Source organism: Podarcis filfolensis (assembly GCF_964270895.1).
Source record: "Podarcis filfolensis genome assembly, chromosome: 5".
In the NCBI taxonomy this organism is placed as follows: Eukaryota; Metazoa; Chordata; class Lepidosauria; order Squamata; family Lacertidae; genus Podarcis; species Podarcis filfolensis.
Window position 1 is genome coordinate 26,615,137 of NC_139608.1, and position 22,813 is coordinate 26,637,949.

The window sequence follows — 22,813 nt, forward strand, 5'->3', positions numbered from 1 at the left end:
AATACTAGGGCAATTTCAAAACTGAGCTGTAGAATCATAAACCTCAAAATCACACACTCAATTGGCAGGATGCATCTGGCCATCTTGACTACATCCAAAAGATATATATTTTCTAACTCAGTAAAACACTGACCCCACTTCAATGGATCAAGACAAATTTGTCCTAACTGAAACACTAATAGAACATCGACAAAGGGCAAACAAGTATTTTGGCCATTCTTTTGCATCATTTATATTATGTGTATATTATGACCAGGTGTGCGTTAACTCTCAAGGAATATGGATTTCTGAGAAATTGTCAGAAAAGCCATCTTCTGCTTAAGCAATCCCCCAGTTCCTTGCAATTCTCAGTTATACTGAATCCATACAAATAGAAGCAGCCATAGAGAAGTATTTTGTGAAAGAGAATTAGTCCTATCTATGATCAATAGGGGACACAGGTGGCGCTGTGGGTTAAACCACAGAGCCTAGGACTTGCCAATCAGAAGGTCGGTGGTTTGAATCCCTCCGACGGGGTGAGCTCCCGTTGCTCGGTCCCTGCTCCTGCCAACCTAGCAGTTCGGAAGTACGTCAAGTGCAAGTATATAAATAGGTACCGCTCCAGCAGGGACGTGGGTGGCGCTGTGGGTAAAACCTCAGCGCCTAGGACTTGCCGATCGCATGGTTGGTGGTTCGAATCCCCACGGCGGAGTGCGCTCCCGTCATTCAGTCCCAGGGCCTGCCAACCTAGCAGTTCGAAAGCACCCCCGGGTGCAAGTAGATAAATAGGGACCGCTTACCAGCGGGAAGGTAAACGGCTTTCCGTGTGCTGCGCTGGCTCGCCAGATGCAGCTTGTCACGCTACACGTGACCCGGAAGTGTCTGCGGACAGCGGTGGCTCCCGGCCTATAGAGTGAGATGAGCGCACAACCCTAGAGTCTGGCAAGACTGGCCTGTACGGGCAGGGGTACCTTTACCTTTATTAAGATCAATAGATGCAGTACCACCATAACACTGAGGTCCCTGCCCCCCCCCCCCAGTGTTGCCCCATCCTAACTAAAGTTATTCAGATTAATAAGATTAATATTCAACCTATAAATCATAAAAAGAGCAGCCCATTCAACTATCCCATTTCCTAGAGTGGCCAGTCTGATGTCAATGGAAGCTTGCAACCTTCTCATAGGTATTTGGCTGGCCACTGAACAACCTGCTGGATTAAATGGGCCATCCAGCAAACTCAGCTCATGTGTTCATCAACCCCCAAAAGGAGCAAACAGGCAGCAGCCCTTACGCCTTCCCCCCAAAACTAGTAGTAATCAGTAACATACTGCCTCAGAATATAGGGGCTTCATTTAGCCATCAGGGGCCAATAGCTGCAGACAGAGCTGCGGTATCAAAAAGTGTGTTCGTTTAAACATGGTCAAGAAAATTTTCTTAAAGTACTTTTTTATTAATAGTCAAGAGAAGTTGTAAAAACAACCTTAGTATAAAGGCACAGGAGACAGTTTTGATAATCAAATTAAACAGTAACTTACAGTACAAAAGACAATTTTTATGCACATACAAACCCCAAACATCTCATTCAAAAAATATTTCACCATTATTCGTGGGTAATGACTAAAAATATAAATTGTCCTTGTACAATAAATACTTGATAGGTGCAAATTGAAGGAAACTTATTGCTTTCCACATAGGTGTTTTCCCTGTAGACTGAGAATTGTGGACTCCTTTTGTCATTGGAATCCTGCTTCATGAGCATATTTTCCAAGGAGAAACCATGGACTCCAACCCCAAACTCACAAGGAACATTTGGCAGTCAAACTGCCTCAATAGCTGGCAGTGGTTTGTTTTTGTGTGTGTGTTGTTTAAAGCCTACAGCAATCATCCATCTCATTCATCAGGAATTGTGGGTATTAAATTAATATTGAGATTAAAAGGCTTTTCATGGCAGGCTAGTGTTTAGTCTCACATTTAGGTTTTGCTTGCAAATTGAATCAAAATAAGACCAACATAAATGCTATGTGACTACAGGCAAAAGAATCCAGGGGGGAAACCAGCCAAAATTATGCTTTCTGAATTAAATGGGATATAAACACAATTAAATCAAAATCATTTCTGCAGGACTCGAACATGCCTAATGTGCTATGGGGTTGTGCCATAATATCAAAGGTGAAAGGGGATCCCACAGCAAGAAGAATTATTCCAGCAGGGAACAGCCCAAGAACAAACTGGAATAAATTTACACTGTAGAAACACAATATGAAAATGAGCAGCTGTATGTTAGGACTATGCGGACCAAATAAAAATGACGTTTGAAAAAATCATTTCAAACTTTCTGGGGTAATCAGCATGCTTTCACAGTTTTGAAACAGAATGGTTTTGTCATCCCTTTTCTACTGCTTTGCTCCATCTGTCCAGATGAATTTCTCAACACCAAACTGATAGTTCTCAGAATGTTGAACCCCTCTTATTCCACCCCAGTCAATGCAGTCATAAAGAAAAGCACTCTCAATGGTGCCTCTTGCTCCTGAGGTCTGCTCTAAGAACACCAGAAGCAGAGAGTTCAGTGTTGAAGCACTTCCACTATGGAACTGCCTGTCAATTTTAGACACTTGCTTAAGACTTTTTTGTCCACATGCTTTTTCTCAAGTGTGCCCCCCATCTGTACATACCATTGAGCAATGCGATTTATTTTTATACTTTTTTTTAGTTTTTAGTGTATATTGAATTTTTGTATTGTACACCGCTTCGGTAATCTTTTGTTAAAGCGGTATATAAATCTGCTTAGCAAATATAAAACAAAAACTGTAGCTAGTCAGTCACTTCCTATAACCAGAAGCTTTTGAATTTCATCACTCCAATCATGAGAACCTCTGCAATTGCTACCATGGGCAAAGAAAAGGAAAACAAGCTTTAAAAGAGGCAGGGGGGGAATTAATTTTAGCAGTGATCCAATTTCTCATTCAGGTTCCGATCTGTGGGAGCAATTTCAGGTGTACGGTAACCATTACAAGACTGAACTGAAAGACTTAATGCAATGCAAGGCCTCTACAGTAAACATGAGTACTATTAAATAGCCAACCCTACGGTTGAAAGTTCCGTAAACATCATCACATTGCAAATTCAGCAGAACTGTGAATAATGCAGAACAAATGCTAGCCTGCTAGGCATTTTCTCATTCACATGTGGAGTTTCCTAAGCTTTTAACTAGTAGCAAAGTTTCTCCTAAAGAATGATCTACAAACCCACTGAAATCTAAGTCAATGGATTAGTGTCACTACAGTACAGATTTAGGTGACTAGAGACGCACAACCATTTTCTTTGGCTTATGATTTACTATACTAGCAAAATGGTATTTTGTCTTCATTTTAACTAGTTGTACTGCTTTACTCCATACTTCCAACTATCTTCATTAGTTCTCAGATCATGATTCCCTGCTGAATAATTATTTTCACCTAATGGAATAAAGATGGAATTTTACAGTTAACCATCTTGTGAAACATTACCCGCAGTAGAATTACAAAGAATTCAAATGTAATGGTTATGTCCACGCAATATTTAAGACTGCTTTTATAAGCATATCCTTAATAAGGCATACAAACAGTAAGAAACAGTGGAAAGAACTCAGCATTAGAATAAGCAGAGGAATCCTGTACTCAAATAGTGCACAGTATTCAAACAAAGACCTACTAGTTTTAGAACTATGAGAGAGACCTAGGGCTTATCAGTATGTATGCAAATACCAGTTTAGTAAGTTGTACGCATGGGAGGGGCAGAGAGAAAAAGAGAGAAAGAGAGAGACAATGACATCAGAAATAAAAGCCTTTAAAACAGGCAAATATAACTTGACTTTCCAAGTTATGTCATCAGTTTCACAAAATTGTGGAACTATCTCAGATTTATGTGAAGTCCTATGGATGAGAGTCACTTAAGTTGTCAATCTTGTCATCTGAACCAGTCAAAAGTAGCTCAGGTTGCAGTGGGATATGTAACCTTGCCTGTTTATACAGAGCATTCCCCATATACCAGTAACAAGTTTTTCTTTGATGTCCATAACTTATTTTTTTCCATGTGCCTTTTCCCCAGGATCAAAGTTTCTGGCCACTATGAACTACCTCACATTATTACTTAGTCGTCCAAGGTATTCGCGTAATTCTTTTGCAGCTAGGAATCTACCATATCGCTTCTTTGGATTGGCACACTCATCCAGCAAGGCCTCAAGTCGACCATCTTTGGCAATTTCAGCTGGAGGATCATGAAGAAGACCTCCAGAAGTGCCACGCCAGGTGGCATGTCTTGATAAAAGGTTCTGGCAAATAGCATAGTAGTTGTGGTCCACAGTGACACGAGTGCACAAAATCTCCTTTGAGAAAGAAAGACAAGCTTCCTTATCACAGTCATCGAACTTGCTTTCATACCAAACATCCCAGTTTTCAGGTTTATCTGTGAAATGCATAAAAAGAACAAACAGTAAGAAGCCCAGAAAGCAAAGAATTTCCTGATTCTAAAGCCTGAAGATGAAAATCTACCTCAAGTTCTTTTAAATCCTAATAGTCTGTCTGAAGGCAATTTACAGAAATAGTGTACTATTTACCACTAACATGAAATAAAGCTTGCTCGTGAAATATTGGCTGTTTAAGGGGGGAAACTACAAAGAACCTTGAGGCAAACCTTCTCATAGGGATTGTTCAAAGCATTGTATGTTTCAGAGAATCCACAAAGTGTGATTTCTAAGATTGCCTAGGTACATGCATATTACTATGAAGAAAAGGTAAGAGCAATATTGTGAAAGTGACCACCGGCTACAGGGATTAAAAATGTATTAAATAAACTTGTCAGAAGTGAGAAACTGTTCTCTTGCTTTTTGTCTTGTACAGAATGAAACAAAACTCAAGTTCAGGTTTGTTCAGTGTGCCCATGTAGTAACGGATTTGTTTGTTTCAACATGTTCAAATACGAGCTGCTACAATTATTATTTAATAATTAACTGCTGCATTAGCTGAACTGATAAATTATAAAGCATTTTTAAAAACCTACATCTTAAACTATTCACATGCAAAACAAGAACCAACAATCTTGGGGGTGAAAAAGAAACCAACTTACTTTGCTTGATTAACCTTTTATCTGCCACCAAAACATTTTCAGCATCCACAATGATGACCTTCCCATCTCTAGGGCCTACTGCGAAGTTGTCAAAGCTGACATCAAGGAGGTAGAGTGCAAATTCAAAGTCATTATTTGTCAGCTGCTCAGCTATTTCCATTAACTGCCATGCCAGGTCCACTCGTTTTTCCCATGAAGCACTGAAGTAGCTCCAGAGTTCTTCTCCCACATAGTTTACAGCCACCATTCTTCCACATGCTCCTAAATATTTTGCAAATGGCCAGCCCTCATCAGACGGAAAACTCTGCAAAGGGAAATGCATTTCATTAATATTAACCACAAATACGTTTGCAGCTTTAAAATATGTGATGTTTAGAAGCATTTAGCTATCTGAGATGGCAGTGTTGTTCACTGCCTATGAGGAATTATTCATTGATTCCCCAAACACTGGGGTGGGTTGGGTTGGAGAACACACAGTGGTCTGGTTTTCACCCAGTGCTAAAGAACAGGCACAGTGTAATCTTGCATATCTATAAATTCTGCACCAATCCAGCAAAATAACACATTTATTTCAAACAGGCCTGGGATTTGGTGAGCTGCTGGCACAAACTGATGTTGTCACTATGTATTTGTTTTCACTTTGCATATGATGCATCTTCTTTTGGTCCTTCAATTTGTCTAGGAGACCTGCATGAAAATGCCATATTAGTAAAGCAATTAGGTGAACATACCAAACACCCACACTTGCTCTCCAAATCTCTATAGGTTTTTATCCCACTGTGTCCCAGAGGTTCTGTACTAGTTTACTTGAAAACAAAACTCCACGAGAACAGTTGGTGATCAGGGATGATGGAGTTGAAGTTCTGCAACATCTGGAGGGATGTAAGTTAGTTAACCCTGGTGTAACCTATTAAAGGGCTCCCCCACCATTGTCCTCTCACATCAAGAGCTCTGTTCTTCAGATGTTTGCAAAAAGTCCCCAGATGCTTGGTGCTGTGTCTCATTTTTTGTATGTCCCAGAGGTCTAGCAAAGAAACCAAGTACTTCTATTATTCAGGTGTGCTCAATAGGCGGCAGTTGCCTGGATGGCGTGCTCCCTACTGCCTTTACTTCAGAGCTGCTTTCAAATTATAATTCCAAATTATTCACACAAAGCTATCTGCGTTCTGTACAAAAGTGCTGTACAATTGTTCTAGAACATAAAGTGAATATAAAACATACCAGGTGTTAGCATACCATTATGTGCATTCAGCCACCTGGCAGGTCTAACATCTACTTTACTTGATTAGATGTAGAAGTGTGGTAGATTCGCTGTACTACTTAGCAAGCCATTGCAGACTTCCAATTTGCTAAGTCAATGCTGATCACAGTTGATTGCCACTTGCCAAATACTGGTATTATTCACAGACAATGTACCATATTCAGGCATTATCATAGCACACTAATATTAATACAAGCATATTGTCATTGCATTACCTGCTATATTTGACGAAAGATCCAAACAACTAGATGCACACTACAGCTGCTCTGTTAACTCAGAAACAACCATATTTAAAATTACTCATCAGTAGCACAAGCAAGCACATGTACGTTTCACATTGTTCTTCTGTTTATTGTATTAAATAGCAGCAGTAAGCCAAATATCATGCATACTCAGCACTAGGGACATCTCCTTAATTGCAAGTGCAACAAATCCCAGGAACAAATTGAGATGCCAAAGAGCAGCTTAGCAGTTTGGCTCTGGGAGCTCTGGGTGAACCACCCAGGAATTTCCTGGGTTTTGAATTAGTGCCGAGTTTATATAGCCACATACTTTTGTAGTACAGCAAAATGAGCATTGTCATTCTTTGCATGGCCACGGAAAGCCACAGAGGCCTAATCTGTTTTGCTCAGTTCAGCCACGTGGCAAGAACAACTAACAAGCATGGGGCTTTAACATGTGTTGAGCAGAGGAAAACTACATTCCACCTTAAATGGAAAACTCTCTTGGAAGAAGTCTGCATCTGCATAGAGCTCATGGCTCACGGCTCACATTAATAACAGTTCTGATGACATTTAGCTTATATCTGTTGCATTTGAGTGATTCCTGAAGGCAAGTAAGGTTTAAAAAACGGGTTTGCCAACTAAACATGCAAGCATATAGCTGGGATGCACAGATGGGGAAGAAGGCAAGAAGCAATTGCAGCAGGTAATTCCATGGTTTGCATAATCACACAATTCTGGTGCAAATAGGCATTCTGAAAACAGAGAGGAAGGGTGTCACATGGTATAGACAGCCTTGTAAATTGGCTTACAAAAGTTACTAGTCTACATTTTTTTACTAGACTGATAAGATTGTTATTATATTCAACGAAATTAATGCCATGTTCAGATCAGCCTGTTGACATCAACTTCCATAAATATGGCACAAGCAACATCAGGGTCTTTTCCAGGAAGTCTTCTCTTCTCATGAGGTGGCCAAAGTATTGGAGCCTCAGCTTCACGATATGTCCTTCCAGTGAGCACTCAGGGCTGGACAGATCATGAAGCTGAGGCTCCAATACTTTGGCCACCTCATGAGAAGAGAAGACTCCCTGGAAAAGACCCTGATGTTGGGCAAGATGGAGGGCACAAGGAGAAGGGGACGACAGAGGACAAGATGCTACCAGCATGAGTTTGACCAAACTGCAGGAGGCAGTGGAAGACAGGAGTGCCCGGTGTGCTCTGGTCCATGGGATCACGAAGAGTCGGACACAACTAAACGACTAAACAACAACAACAGTGCATTATTATGAGCATCCTAGGAGCAAGGAATAGTAACCAAATTCAAGCTCTAAGAGGCAGCGTACTGCATTTCACAAGGATCATCCAGCAAATCATCTGCATGACCTCTTAACTCCAATGTGATGCCAACTGCCTGAACAAGCAGGGTGCTGTTGTATGCTGCTCAGGAGATTAGGCTTCACTCTTCTCTGGCTTCTTTCTTCAGTGCTCAGATTGAGCGAGCAAAAGTTTTAGCTTACTTCCTAGGTAGTAAATAAAATATATGATTGTATTTATATCAGTTTGTTAGCATATGCTTCTGTTTAGGATATACCTATATTACAAAGATTATTTTAAAAAGTTGTATTAGTTGTTTGATTAATTTGTTAATTTAAATCAGGGATGCAGAAATGGATGTAGCCATAGAATCATACTGACAGCTGAGCAGGGCTGCCTAGCTGTCAATCATTTGACATTGCGTGATTCACAGTTAAAGTACAGTCTTACCTTGGTTCTCGAACAGAATCCATTCTGGAAGTCTGTTCGACTTCCGAAAATGTTCAAAAACCAAGGCGCGGCTTCCGATTGGCTGCAGGAGCTTCCTGCACTCAATCAGAAGCTGTGGAAGCCGCATCAGATATTTGGCTTCCAAAAAACACTCACAAACTGGAACATTCACTTCCGAGTTTGTGGCATTCGGGAGCAAAAACGTTCAACTCACAAGGCGTCCGAGAACCAAGGCACGACTGTAATGGGAGCAGGCAAAAATTTATGTCCAATCTCAGTGCTGGTCTTCCCTTCTTTCCAAACCTAGCATTTAATGTTTCCTTTAGAGATAACAGATATCTATGCCTGACACTGTATGATTGATTGATTGATTGATGGGTGGGTGTGGCTTGCCCAAAATGACCTTTGTGGCCAAATTCAAAGACCTGGCAGGTCCTAATTAGGCCCACAGGCATAAAGCTCTAAAACTGCTGATTCAAATCAATCCACCCTGCTTGACAAGTTGTACACTTGCTCAATACTAAAGTTGACCTGACCTTAAAACAAGCATCCTTGTAGAACACACTTTGCAGTGTTACATTCTTGAAATTAAGTTCTACAACAGCACCGGTATCTGATGAAATCAGCATCATATTTATTACTCACTATTATGAAAGAGACAGCTACGCTTGCAGAATCAGGTGTAAAAACTGCAAGCCCATATCTAGTGATACCTAGAAACCTCTCATTTAAAATATGAAAAATCAGGAACAAGAGTATTATAAATAATAAAAATAACAAGCCAATACATTTGGTCAAAGGAAAGGAACTTAAAATTTAAAATGTACTCCAAGGCACTTGTAGCAGTAATGCTATTTAAATTTATTTTGGAAATTTAAACCTCAGTCGAAACACCTGCATTGTCTTGCTAGACAACCAAATTCACGGTTCTCAAACAAGAAATCACAATTACTTTTCCATGATCATATGAAGAATGACTGCTAAGAACAAGGAAAAAATACAGCAAATTGAAGGACAAACTTTTTTTCATAGAAAACCTGTACAATTTTAGGCAAATACTTACAATCCTATATAGTAGCAGAACTGTGTTTTTATGTCAGTTTTGGATTCCTAGCTATGATAGGTCACAGAATATTTATTAGAGATCCTTGTTGCAGATGCTTGTGAGTCATTGATCATTTAGATTGGAATACCCAGCAAATTCCTCGTTTAAACTGTCATGTCCCGTCCCCCCCCCCCCGTAGTAGGCTGTTTTCACCCACAGACGTATATACTGTTTAGTAATATAAATATGAAATGTATTTAGGTACACAGATTAGTAAAATTAAGTAGAGCACTGAGCTTCTATCTCAACACTTAGGGATACAGATGAGACACGCTGTTGAAAGATGTTTCTGTAATAAAGCTTTTCCTCTGGCCTTGACAATCTCTTCAAATGTAGGTCAAGCTTAAATAATCTCAAAACTAGCTAAAATAAAGGCTGTCTGTTGTGGCAATGTGCATTTCATAAGTACTGCCACTTTACAAGTAATCCATACTCCAAATAGGCTTCAAACTAAGCTTCCAATCTCTGATAAAAAGTCTTATAATCCAAGAATCACTACAGTTTAGTGGATTATTCGAGACACATTTCCCATTATAAAATCAAAGATCAGCCTTCTATTTAGCACCCAGTCATGCATCATTTAGTCTGATCACAATATCTAACATGTGAATCACATTCACCTTGCTCCTTAATCATCAGTATTCTCTTATATTAATCCAGGGTTATCAAGATTTTTACCTTAGCTTTTTATCAGTGCCAGTTACATTATTTAAACAATACATACTAATAAGTATCTGTCGAACAGAAATTCTTTAACATTAGCTAGCTCTTGTAATGCAAACAGTGCCAACTTACACACCTATTAAAAGTATGTTTATCCGACAAGCAATGGGTCTTTAAATGAACTACACTATGTATTTTAGCAGGATTTCAGCAGATCAGAAGTGAACCCTGGAAATATTTGAAAGCAACTAGACTTTTTTGCAGTGGCGGTTGGAAGAGAACTATGAGCTACAAGAACTGAGTCATAATTTGGATATTAATTAAATGAATGCCGTAACTGATATTGCACATAATTGGTGACAGAATAGAAAACCTGTTCTTACAATCCACACATGAAAAGGGCTAATGGAAGAGCTATTACTTATGTATATTGGGCTGCAATCCTACATGTTTACCTGAAACAATTCCACTGAAGTCAATGAGACTTATACATGCATAGGATTGTACTGCTAGTATTATAATTGGCACCTAGTGACCAATGCACATTACTTGTAATTTTAGAATCATGGAATTGTGGAGTTGAAAGGAACCATGAGTCAACTAGTCAACCCCGCTGCAATGCAGGAATATTTTGCCCAACATGGGTCTCATACTCCTTTTAAAGTAGCAAGCAATGATTAAATGAAACTTTTACTCGTGGACTTCGGGGAGCTTGAGCTAACTGTGAGAGATTTCACTAAATTATATAATTTAGTCACTGACATATGACATTACTAAATCAATTATGGGCTGGATGCCTAATATCCAATATGTGTACATCTTCTAATTCATGTTTAACCTCCTGACAAACCAGAGTTGTGGTACAGAAAGAGAATTACATTTTCAAAAGGGGAGAGTCACAGTGAATTTCCACCAAATAAAGTTCAGACTCAGGAAGTGATTATATCTTAGTCTAGGTATCTTACAGAGCTGTTTACAAATTGTAGAGCACTTTGTACATCAAGCACTTTGTAACCAATAATTATATTCACACCAACTGTAGCATGATCTATGTTGTTCTGTTTTATATGCAGTGTTTCATTAGTTTCTCAGCAAAATATATTCTAAGTGGCACAGCACATTTTTATACCGTTCTGTTTAGTGAAGGACATGCCACTCCTCTTTAAACTGTATTTATATTAAACATTCTCTTCACCTACAAATATGCTTTATCAATTTATTATCCATGAACAGAAGCCTTGTGAAATTCTAACAGAGAAAAAGCATAGACAAACCACTTTACATAGAAAGCTGCAACTGAAGCCATAGTAGACAAAACCTTCATGTCAGTTATCTTTGGAGGGAAACTGTCTAGATTTCAAGTTAATAGCTCTCCTTTAAGAAACTTTCAAGACATACACCAGCTGGTACATACCAAGCCACTAAACAGTTCAAGAGAGCACCAGCTGTTCCAATAGTCTATTTGATACTTCTTTGACAACCACTCTAGTTTGTGGACGCAACTCAACTGTTCCTTTAGCATGTTTATTGATATTTGCCTACAGGGCTGGGAACTATTTTATTTTGTAGCAAAGATAAGAGCAGTTGTAATTCAAGGTTACTTATTTAATGCAAACATTACATTGCTCATGGAAGGCACTTAGAAGGTGCTTGAGGAAGGCACCTGTATTTATGATGCAACATCATACCAATATTTGGGCTTAAGATAACCTGTTCAGCTGAAATATACCTTCATGAAAAAATTATACCATTAACATGTGAGCTGGCATAGAGATGGCATAAATATATTAACAATTCCCAGATTTTTAGGCTACAATGCTAGGTCCAAGTTTCTTTTACTGTTGGCTATTAAATAAAAAACATACTTTTTCTTAACCAAGCCAACAAAAGTTTTAATATGGCACTGTCCTCATAACATTGTCCTGATAGATATCTAGAGCAAATCTGAAATAATCAACTGGTCGAAAATGATCAACAGATTTTTACGTTTAATGGTCTAACAAACATTAATGCTAGGTTGAAATTACTGAAAGCAGTGAGTGTTGTTGACTTTCATTACAGTGCCAACAAGTCTTCATTCTGACAAACAGCAATTTCAATGACTAAACGATGACTAGAAAGAAAATTCACCAAAAGGTGGAAGACCTTTTTAAAAATTAAAGAAACAAGATAGAGATACTTGCTTGCCGCTATCACCTACACAATGAGACAAAGTAAAAACAGAGATTGATACAGAAGTTACCAAATAAATCAGCAAAAGAACAGAATAATGTAAAATGTAGCACCATATGTACTTTATGAATAAAGGCACCCCTACTTTTATTGTTGAATTTTTAAATACAGGTTAACCTACAATGGGGAAAGAGGTAACAATTTTACTATTCCTCTAATAGCAACAGAAGGAGGTTATTGCCTTCTTATTGCAGCTGTTGTGTATGCTCAGTTCCTAAAATTAATTTTAAAAGACAACACTGAACTCCTCTCATATGCATGATTAGTTTTTGAGTTAAGTCCCAGTGATTTCAGTGACACTTCTTCTGAAACGTTAAAACTTATTCCACTGCAGCTTTGGGCTTTACTTTGGTTGTATATGTTTCCAGGGAGAGTCCTGACTAGTTTCTGCAGACAACTGAGGACCCCAGCTGTTAGTGCATGGGTGTTTGCTTTCCTCTGTTCTCATGGCTACTGGCAGTCCTGGAAAAGGGCTTAAGGAGCTACACACTACACAGCCCAATCCACAACAGGGCTCAACTGTCCAACTTCAGCTGATTTTGTATGGCTGATTGTACAGGAATGCAAATCTATTTTGTATCTATTTGCTTAGGCTACACGGAGGAATTTTGAAAACAGCAACATCTGAAAGCAATTTTTTAAAATAAATAAACGTACAAATTCTATTGTGAGTACTTCACACTTACAAGCATTCCTGCATGTCAGCTAATGCTCTAAAACCATACAGTGAAGAAAGAGATTCACTGGGAGACAGTATCCGCAGCTTTAAAACCAACAAAGACCCCTGTGGCATCTTAACGAGTCTGCTGAAGCTTGGGACACAATACACGTGTCGGTCTCCTAAATGTACTTCTAGGACTTTGTTAAACCGCGCAAGTGCTTCAGAAAGGACTCAGACACACATTTATTTTTAGGGGCAGCGCACAGGGAGGAAGTGGTCTCCACCTCTAGAGATCGTGGGACAGACACAATGCTGGACTAGATGGACCGTGGCCCGATCCAGAAAAAGGAGGTTCGCACGCGAACCCTAAGCAGGCACAGTGCCGGCGATCTAGTGCACAGCGCTCCGTGCGATCCCGCTTATACAGCGGGGCCACGCGGTCTAGCGAGGATGGGGAGGGGAGAGGAGGCGTCGGCGTCGCCTTCTTACCTGCAGCACGAGGGGCTCCGGGTTGAAGGCGAGCGTGATGAGGAGCTGCATCCGCTCCGAGTCCTTGAGGTTGCGGAGCAGGAAGCTGCCCGAGTCCTTGGTCTCGGCGTAGCGGCGGACCAGGCGGTCGAGGAGGCGCTGCGAGGGGCAGTGCACCAGGTCCGACCAGCCCTCCACGACGTCGGGGGTGAGGAGGCGCACGTCGCCGTTGATGCTGGCGAACTCGGTGGCGTGCAGGGCCTGGAGCAAGTCGCAGCGTCCCCTGCCGGTGGCGCGCCGGCAGATCTTGGCGTCGATGTCGGCCAGCTCGCGCGCGGAGCCCAGGCGCTTGAGGACGACGCGGCGGCTGCCCTCGCGGGGCTCCCCGTAGCGCGCGAAGTAGACGTTCTTGACGTTGAGGAAGTCGAGCAGGCGCAGGCGGCCCCAGCTCTCCAGGCGCAGCTGCCCGTTGAGGAACTTGCGGCACCAGCTGGTGCCCCAGCAGGCCGGGCACTTGTTCAGCTGCAGGAAGCGCCGCTCGGCCAGCTCGTTGCGCTGCAGCGAGGCCAGCAGCGAAGGCGAGTTGAGGGCCAGCGCCGCCGCCAGCACGCCCAGCACCGCCAGCTTCACGTAGCGGTAGAGGCGCCCCAACTTCAGCGACACCAGACGGAGCATCGTCCGTCACCGCCGCCCGCGACCGACCCACTGGCCGGCCGGCCCCACCAGCCGGCGGGGCAAACCCCCCTCGCGGCGGCCGCCGCCGCCGCCTCCCCCGCCCCCCGCGCGCTCCGTTGCTCCCCGCGCTGCGGCTCCGGCACCAATAAACTCTCCGGCGCGAGGCTCGCCTGATAAAAGGGAGCCAAGTTACCGAGGGGAGGGAGGTAAAGGGGCGGCGCCGCAGCCGCCGCGAGCCTGCCGGACAGGGCCGCCCCGCCCCCCTCCAGGGGGGAGGAGCTACAACAATAAGCGCCGCCGCCGCCGCCAACACTGTTGTTCGCGGCGCGCGCCTGCCAAGAGAGGCGCGTGATTGGGAAGGTGGCGATGGTGCGCTCTCGCGGTCCTATTTACCACAAAACGCACCTGGGGAGAGGGAGAGGGCCGCCGCGGGCGCACAGCCGGCCAGGCCGGTTCGGTGACAAGAAAGTATTGTTGGAAGTGAGGCGGAGCCAAGCGAGCCGAGAGGCATTTTTTTATTTTGTGAGGGGGATGGTGGAGAAGGGAGAAAGAGGGCGGGGCCTGGGAAGCGAGAGCGCGCGAACAACACGGAGTGAAAAATGGATTGGTTCGATCGCCGTTCCCCACCCCCACCCCTCCTGCTCGCCCCTCCCCCGCCTCCCTCCGAGAAAGGCTATATAAGCTCCCGCCGCCGGCCGGAGTGCCTGTTACTGATTTGTGAGGGAGAGGGGACTTTTAACCGGGGAGACGCCGCTGGTCCGCCATGTTGTCTTTATTGTAGTGAGAGGGGCGGAGGGAAGGGGGCTTCCTGGGGAATCTTCACTCATGGAAACAGTTTTTGTGAGAATGCCAGAAAGGGGGCATGTATACATATATATAAATCTCTCTTGGTGTGTGGCGCTGCTTTCCACGACCGCTTTTGTCAGGTCAGCGAGCACGACCGATGAAACATGAGTGAGAAGTGAAGCCTCGGCGTCTCGCTTTCGTCAGTTAAAACCCAAACCTCGGTAGCGAGACACAAAGCGCGGCCATAGTGGAGTAGAAAGCCGCGGCAGCTGAAACGCAGCTCGCCTCTGCCCCTCAGCGTCCGTTCCTCGCAGGCTCCGACGAAAGTCTCCTGAGCAGGTGAAATATACTCAGAGTCGCAAAGTGATTTCATGCTCTTTATTCAGTTCATAGTGGTGAGGAGGAATGAATGAAAGTCCCCTCAAGGTATCTGCTTTATATACATCATTTACACAATAGGCTGCACATGATTGGCTAATTCCGGAATTCTACTGCAAGCCAATCAGGTTGTGGATTCACTTCTATCTGGAGCATGATTGGGTGGTTCCTGCCAACCAATCATACTGCTGCATTGTTCTAGGACCAATCAGACTGCTGCATTCTGAATCCTATTGTTCTAGGACCAATCAGACTGCTGCCTTTTGGATCCTATTGTTCTAGGACCAATCAGACTGCTGCAGTTTGGATCCTATTCAACTCAGTACATAACACCCCTCCCCTCTAAGTTCCAGTCCTGCCCGGGAGGTCGCATTCATAGTCCTCAAGGTACGCCGGCGGCCTACGTGTGCGTTGCGGCCTGGGGTGTTCCCTGGTCCGGGGTTCAGGTTCTGGCTCATGTTCCAAGGATGCTGGCTGTGGTGGGGCTGTATGGTCTGGCGCAACCGGCTCGCTCAGTCGTGGTTCTGGTTCCAGTGTCCTTTCGGCCTCACGGGTGCTCTCTGTATTTACTGATTCTGCCTCTCCTGCTTGCCCCTGCTGCTCTATGGGCCTCACTGCCCCACTGTTCCCTTGGGACTCCTCTGACCTGTCCTCCTCCTCCTGGTTTTCTCCCGGGAATCGTCGCCGTATCTGGTCGCAGTGGCGGCGCCAGCATTGCCCCCCATCTGTTAGCACCTCGTACAACACGGGGCCAGTGACCCTGGTGTCTGTGGCAGCTACCCATGCAGGGCCTGCCCCAAAATTCTTTGCATACACTGGGTCCTGGGCCTCGAAGGTCCGGGGATTCCTGCCTTCCCCCACCACTACCTCATCCTGAGCTCTATCGGGGTGAAGGCGGTCCAATCTGATTGCAAGGCGCCGACCCATTAGTAGTTCAGCGGGGCTCCGGCCAGTCGTTGAGCTGGGGGTGCTGTGCTAGAAGGAATGTGGCAAGGCGGTACTCCCAATCCTCTTGCGTCATGCGGCGAAGGGTGTCCTTGGTGGTCCGCACCATGCGTTCTGCTTGGCCATTGGTGGCAGGGTGGAATGGCGCTGAACGGATGTGGCGGGTGGCGTTCTGCGCTGTGAAGGTTTGGAATTCTCCTGACATAAATGCAGTCCCTTTGTCTGAGACGAGAGTGTCAGGGAGCCCATGGGTTGCAAACAGCCTGCGTAGTACCCGGATGGCTGCGGACGTGGAAGTGGACGGTACCAGTGCGACTTCCAATCATTTGGTGTAGGAGTCCACCACTATGAAGAATGTTTTCCCCTGAAAGGGGCCAGCGAAGTCCACATGCAGGCGTGACCATGGTGCTCGGGCAGACTCCCAGGACTGGACTGGGGCCCTTGGGGGATCTGGGTGGGATTCTTGGCAGGCCTGGCAGTGTTTGACCCAGGCCTCTATCTCTCCGTCGATCCCCGGCCACCACACATAACTCCTGGCAAGGGCCTTCATTCTTACTACCCCTGGGTGTGTCTCGTGTAGGGCTGTGAGGACCCTTTTGCGGAGGGGCTGGGGAACAACGACCCTGCTTCCCCATAACAGGCACCCCTTGTGGGCCGACAGTTCATGTTTGCGGGTTGTGTAGCCGGCGAATTATGGCCCGGGGCTGCTGCTGGGCCATCCCCTCCACACCCAGTCCAGGACCCGGGAGATGACCCTATCTTTCTTGGAATGGTGTGCAACTTCTTGTGCCTGAATGGGGCAGTCGGGAAGCAGCTCCAGGCTCATAACCTCTTGTGCAGGTGCTGTGTCAGGGCCTGTTTCCAGTAGTGGTAGCCTGCTGAGGGCGTCCGCATGGCCCATCGCCTTCCCAGGGCGGTGAATCAGTGCATACTGGTAGCTGGCAAGGAAAATTGACCACCTGAGGACGCGAGGAGACAGCACTTGGGGGGTCTGCTTTTCGGGGGCAAACAAGCCAAGCAACGGCTTGTGGTCAGTCACCACGGTGAAGGGCCGCCCGTACAAGAAATCATGGAATTTTTTTACTCCCTTCGTGATTGCCAGACCCTCCTTGTCGATTTGCGAGTAGTTCCGCTCGGTTGCGTTGAGTGTCTGGGAAAAGTATGCCACCAGTACCTCTCTTCCATCCGGGAGTTGGTGTCCCAGGACAGCGCCAATGCCATAGGGCGAGGCATCGCATGCTAGCACCACCGGCAGCCTCTCGTCGAAGTGTGCCAAGACCGAGTTTGAGACAAGCAAGTCCTTGACTGCCTGGAATGCGGCCTCCTGGCGCTGGCCCCACACCCAAGGGGCCCGTTTGTCCAGGAGTCTGTGTAGGGGCTCCGCTACCGCCGCCTTGTGGGGAAGGAAGGAATGGTAAAAGTTCAATAGTCCCAAGAAGGCCTGAAGTTCAGTCTTGTTCTTGGGCGCTGGGGCATCACAAATGGCCCGTACCTTGTCCCCAGTCGAGTGGACCCCTTCTGCGTCCACCATAAATCCCAGAAAGTCCACCTGAGGCACTCCTAGTAGACATTTTTCACGCTTCACCTTGAGACCCGCCGTCTGGAAACGGTGCAGAACGGTGCGGAGGCGGTCCTCAAACTCCTCGGGTGTGGGCCCGGCAATCAACACATCATCGAAGAAGGGGGTGACACCAGGAATCCCTTTAAGGAGAGAGTCCATTAGATTCTGGAATATGCCTGGTGCCACGCTGACACCGAATTGCAGCCGCTTTACCCTGAACGCTCCTCTGTGCGTCACAATCGTCTGTGCCTCTGCTGTGGCCTCATCTACTGGCAGCTGTTGATATGCTTGGGCCAAGTCCAGCTTGCCAAACATTTTCGACCCAGCCAGGGTGGCAAGGACATGGCTGACCACTGGCACTGGGTATGCATGGGCCGTGAGGGCCTTGTTTATGGTACATTTGTAGTCTGCGCAGATGCGGACCGAACCATTAGGCTTGACGGGTGTGACGATTGGGGCTTCCCAGGGGGCATTAGGCACCGGCTCCAGCACTCCTTGCTCCACGAGTCGGTCCAATTCCTCGTCTATACGGGGTTTCAGAGCGAACGGGACCCGGCGGGCCTTGAGCCTGACCGGTCGTACTGTGGGGACAAGCTGTAGAGCAATGGGGGGCCCGTATACTGTCCCAATTTCCCATCGAAAACCCCCGGAAATTCCTTGTATATGGCGTCCACGTCCACTTGTAAGCTCGTGTGGTTCACCCCGGTGACGGCTAGCCCCAGTGGTCCAAACCATGCCAATCCCAGTAAGCTAATGTAGGGGCCCTTGACCACAAGCAAGTCCAGTTGCCGCATCCGCCCTCGGTATTGCACCCTGAAGGTCCCCACCCCCATTGTGGGGACCTTACGTTTCTGGAAGTCCCGGAGGGTGAATGGGGCCAGCCTGAGTTTGGGACCCCCAGTAGGACACAGTTTCCTTAAGGTCCTTTCCGAGATTATGGATAGAGTTGAACCCGTGTCAAGCTCCATGCGGCATGGGGCCCCCTCTATCTGTACCTCTACATAAATTTTCTCTACGTTGGGGTGGGGCAACTGGTATACCTGGAAGTCCGTGAGCTCCGTCGAGTTGCCTTGGTGCGTTGGGCCCCGGGACCTGGGGCTCTTGGATTGGTCATCTGATGCCTGGCGTCGGGTGGGCTGAGCCCGACACACCCGGGCAATGTGTCCCAATTTTCTGCACTGTCTGCATTCTGCGTTGCGGAAACGGCAGGTCCTCCTCTCGTGACTTTCTCCACAGCTTGCACAGTTCCCTCCTTCTCGTCGAGGCAGCTGTGGTATGTGGGCTGCTTGAGTGCGCTGCTGTACTTGGTGCACCTCCTCCCTGTTGGATCCTGAGTCGTCGGTGAGGTCTTTGTGGTGGACCCTCAGTTGGGACGGCTGGCTCGGCCGTGCCTCTTGCGTCGACCTCTCGGCAGCTTCCGTTGCCAGGGCCTCCTCCAGTCCTTCTTAGCGTAGAGGCGTCGTTGCAGCTTCTCATCCTTCAGGCCCCCGACGAGGCGGTCACGAAGCATGTTCTCCAGCTCTGAGAAGTTGCAGAACCGGGCAGCTTGGCAGAGAGAGGTCACAAACCCAGTTATGGTTTCCCCAGGGGCTTGCCGCTTTGCGTAGAAGGCATTTCGACAAGTCACCACTGAGGGCTGTGGCGAAAAGTGCCCCTTCAGCTGTTCCATTATTGTTTTGTATGGAAGAGTAGCAACGTCTTCAGGCGCAAGGAGAGCCCGGGCGATTTCAAACGTCTCCTCTCCACAGACGCTGAAGAATATTGCCCTCTTCTTGGCGTCTTCTTCATCGGTGACCCCTTTGGCTTCTAGGAGGAAGGTGAAACGGGAGGCGTACGCTTCCCAGTCTCCAGATGCTGGGTTGAATGGCGAGAAGCTGCTGTCGGTTGCCATTCTGAGTTCCTTGTGTCCCGGAGCGGAAGCCTGGATACACGGTGCGAGGCAGCGGTGCGGCAGGTGGCGGTGCTGCGGTGCTGTGTGTGGCAGTCAGCTCAGCGGTATCCCACCTTCGTTGCCAGTGAAATATACTCAGAGTCGCAAAGTGATTTCATGCTCTTTATTCAGCTCATAGTGGTGAGGAGGAATGAATGAAAGTCCCCTCAAGGTATCTGCTTTATATACATCATTTACACAATGGGCTGCACATGATTGGCTAATTCCGGAATTCTACTGCAAGCCAATCAGGTTGTGGATTCACTTCTATCTGGAGCATGATTGGGTGGTTCCTGCCAACCAATCATACTGCTGCATTGTTCTAGGACCAATCAGACTGCTGCATTCTGAATCCTATTGTTCTAGGACCAATCAGACTGCTGCCTTTTGGATCCTATTGTTCTAGGACCAATCAGACTGCTGCAGTTTGGATCCTATTCAACTCAGTACATAACAGCAGGGATTTTAACTACACCGAAAGCGGGATTTCAAAAAAAGAGGGGGGAACACCACGATATATTTCTGGGAGCAGGAGTTGTGGGGTGTTCGTCATGGAAAAGCGGGAGGGAGGGGACGCGGCAAAATAATGCTCATTTAGAATTTGTCCCATCCTTTGCTTGTTGCTTGACAAACGAGAGCCATTTTATATGAGAATAACGAGGTCCTTGGGGTTCAGATTTGAAGGAGACAAATAGGTTGGCTATAGAGAGGAGGCTGAAGGATATATATGAAAGTAGCATGTATGGAAACCACTGTTTAAAATATACTGCACCCTCATCCTCAAAACTTGGAAGTATTTCAGTGGAACTGACATAATCAGGGATAGTATGATGCTAAGAATGCATTTTAGTTTAGGGATGTGTAATTTTTACAGAGGTGGAAGAATACTGTAAAAACTTGTAAAAACATCCTTAGCTATTTTTGGAAGTGCTTACCAGGCAGGAATTTGGTTACAGCAGAACATGGTTCTTGCATCAAGAAAGTAAATTGGCATCTACTGTCTTGCAGCTCAGTAAAGTTTGCTTGAAACAAACTATGTGCTGAGACATTTCAGCATTAATGTGCTCAGCATTGTGACTATCCTGGCAGTGCCTGGTACAAGCTATATTTATGCACTCATTCTGAGGACAAGCCATTGATAGTTTGCTAGTAGGGTGTTTGAGGAAAGCTGGCAACATTCTTTGTTTTTGAGTACCAGGAGATCAGGATGGCTCTTGCATCAGTGTTAAGAGGTTGTTAAGGCAAAAACTGTGTCTTCTTTCTGATTTTGTGGGGTTCTGTGTTAAAAGTCTATATAGACAACAAAATGCAGGTTTTGAGAGGTCAGTTACTAGACATGAGTGTGTATGGGGAGCTGGGTGGCGCTGTGATCTAAACCCCTGAGCCTCTTGGTCTTGTCGATCAAAACATTGGAAGTTCAAATCCATGTAATGGAGTGAGCTCCCGTTTCTCTGTCCCAGCTTCTGCCAACCTAGCCGTTTGAAAGCACGCCAGTGCAAGTAGATAAATAGGTACCGCTGAGGCAGGAAGGTAAATGGCATTTCTGTGTGCTCTGGTTTTCGTCACGGTGTCCTGTTGCACCAGAAGCGGTTTACTCATGCTGGCTGCATGACCCAGAAAGCTGTCTGTGGACAACGCCAGCTCCCTCGGCCTGAAAGCAAGATAGCGCCCCAACTCCATAGTCGCCTTTGACTTAACCGTCCAGGGGTCCTTTACCTTTACCTTTTACCTACAATATGTATAAGGCATACAGTCCAAAGCTATCCTGAGACATATAACGCCTCTGCAATTCTCTGATTAAAAGGGGGTTTCTGTGGTACGCTACAACCATCTACTGGATATTGGATGAAGCAACAAGGTTGCTTTTTAGAGAAATATTTGGCTGAGAACCAGTGAAAGACAGGAAGTGACCTAATTCTCCTAAACCAGGGGTGGGAAATATTTTTCAGCCGAAGGTCTGCATTTCCTTTGGGGCAAATGTCCCTAGGGCATACACCAGTGCATGAAGATGCCAAAGGCAAAAGTGATCTTCTGATGCAATGGAAGGTCTCTGTGGAACATAGCCATTCAGAATATGGCAACCATATTGGGCCCCATCCCAAAGGGACTTGTAACACAGAGAGGCACAGCAGTCATTCAATAAAAAGTCAGGCAAAGAATCTGGTCCTAAAGTTTTCTTTTTCAAGCAAATGAAACTGTCCAATAGGGTTTGACTGTCAGATAGGGCTCAGTGGAGATAAGGCTGTCATATCTATCATGGCAGCCATGTATCACAGCCAAAAACATGGTAGGGTTTCTACGGAATCCAATAATCCCCTTGGATAGCAGATCCTTACTACAGAATTCTGCCCCAAATTACTGTTTGACTATGAAACCATTTGTACAGACTTGATTTCTCTTGAATGCCATTTTGCCAAGTCAGCATCTAAGGTGCTTTGAAGCATTATCATGAAAGGTGCATAGCTTTGCTGGATAGACAAGGATTTCAAAATCTACAGAAATGTGTTTGATCTTTCCAATTCGTTCTTTTTCTCTTGGACCTTCAGGCTTAGATTGTGGATGATCATCATTATTTTTTGCCCTTGAAAGTCTGTGCTTCTTTCTTCAGGTTTTGTGCTGCATCCTTTTAAAAATCCATTTGCAGTGAAGGCATAGAAACTTATGTATGGGAAAAGATCTCTCATAGTAGTTTCTAGTGGAAATTTTGTAACATCTATCAAATAAAGAAACATTGTGTTATATGGGGAAAACTTCCTTTTATCTGTCCTGTGTCTTCCAATGTTCATAGTTACCCACGGCCTCTTTTTCTTCCCTTGATCCAAGCATGGACATAGGCATCACAATGAGGGATTGGAGGGTGGGGGAATTATAGGTAAGGACAAACAAACAAACAAAGACTGGTGATATGCATGATTTCTTGGGAGCATCAGTGAGTTAGTTGGAATTTTGTTTCAAGTCACTTCCTGTCAGATTTGGATAGTAACTAACTGAAGATGGAATATGAAGAAATGAATAGTCACCATGAATACCTTTGCAGTTTTCATGTGTCATCATAAAATGCACAAGGTAAAGAGCTTT

At 45.4% G+C, this 22,813-nt stretch overlaps 1 protein-coding gene and 1 long non-coding RNA gene across 2 annotated transcripts; one reads left to right on the forward strand and one right to left on the reverse strand.

Moving 5' to 3' along the window:
- Positions 1-1,408: 1,408 nt before the first annotated feature.
- On the reverse strand, positions 1,409-14,236 carry DIPK2A (divergent protein kinase domain 2A). The gene is made up of 3 exons (XM_083613454.1): positions 13,482-14,236; positions 5,083-5,386; positions 1,409-4,422 (listed from the first exon to the last, which is right to left on the reverse strand). The coding sequence occupies exons 1-3, from the start codon at positions 14,133-14,135 to the stop codon at positions 4,091-4,093; spliced, it is 1,290 nt and encodes a 429-aa protein (XP_083469580.1). The 5' UTR covers positions 14,136-14,236; the 3' UTR covers positions 1,409-4,090.
- A 533-nt stretch (positions 14,237-14,769) lies between these two features.
- LOC310762513 lies at positions 14,770-22,471 on the forward strand. Its single transcript, XR_014548047.1, has 2 exons — positions 14,770-15,260; positions 20,196-22,471. It is a non-coding gene; the product is annotated as an uncharacterized lncRNA (long non-coding RNA).
- Positions 22,472-22,813: the final 342 nt, after the last annotated feature.

Excerpts from the sequence above, each read along its gene's own strand:
- DIPK2A (XM_083613454.1), bottom strand. The coding sequence starts at position 14,135 with ATGCTCCGTCTGGTGTCGCTGAAGTTGGGGCGCCTCTACCGCTACGTG. Across the intron at positions 5,387-13,481 it reads CGGAGCCCCTCGTGCTGCAG|AGTTTTCCGTCTGATGAGGG; the intron begins GTAAGAAGGCGA and ends TTCCCTTTGCAG. Across the intron at positions 4,423-5,082 it reads TAAAAGGTTAATCAAGCAAA|ATAAACCTGAAAACTGGGAT; the intron begins GTAAGTTGGTTT and ends TGCATTTCACAG.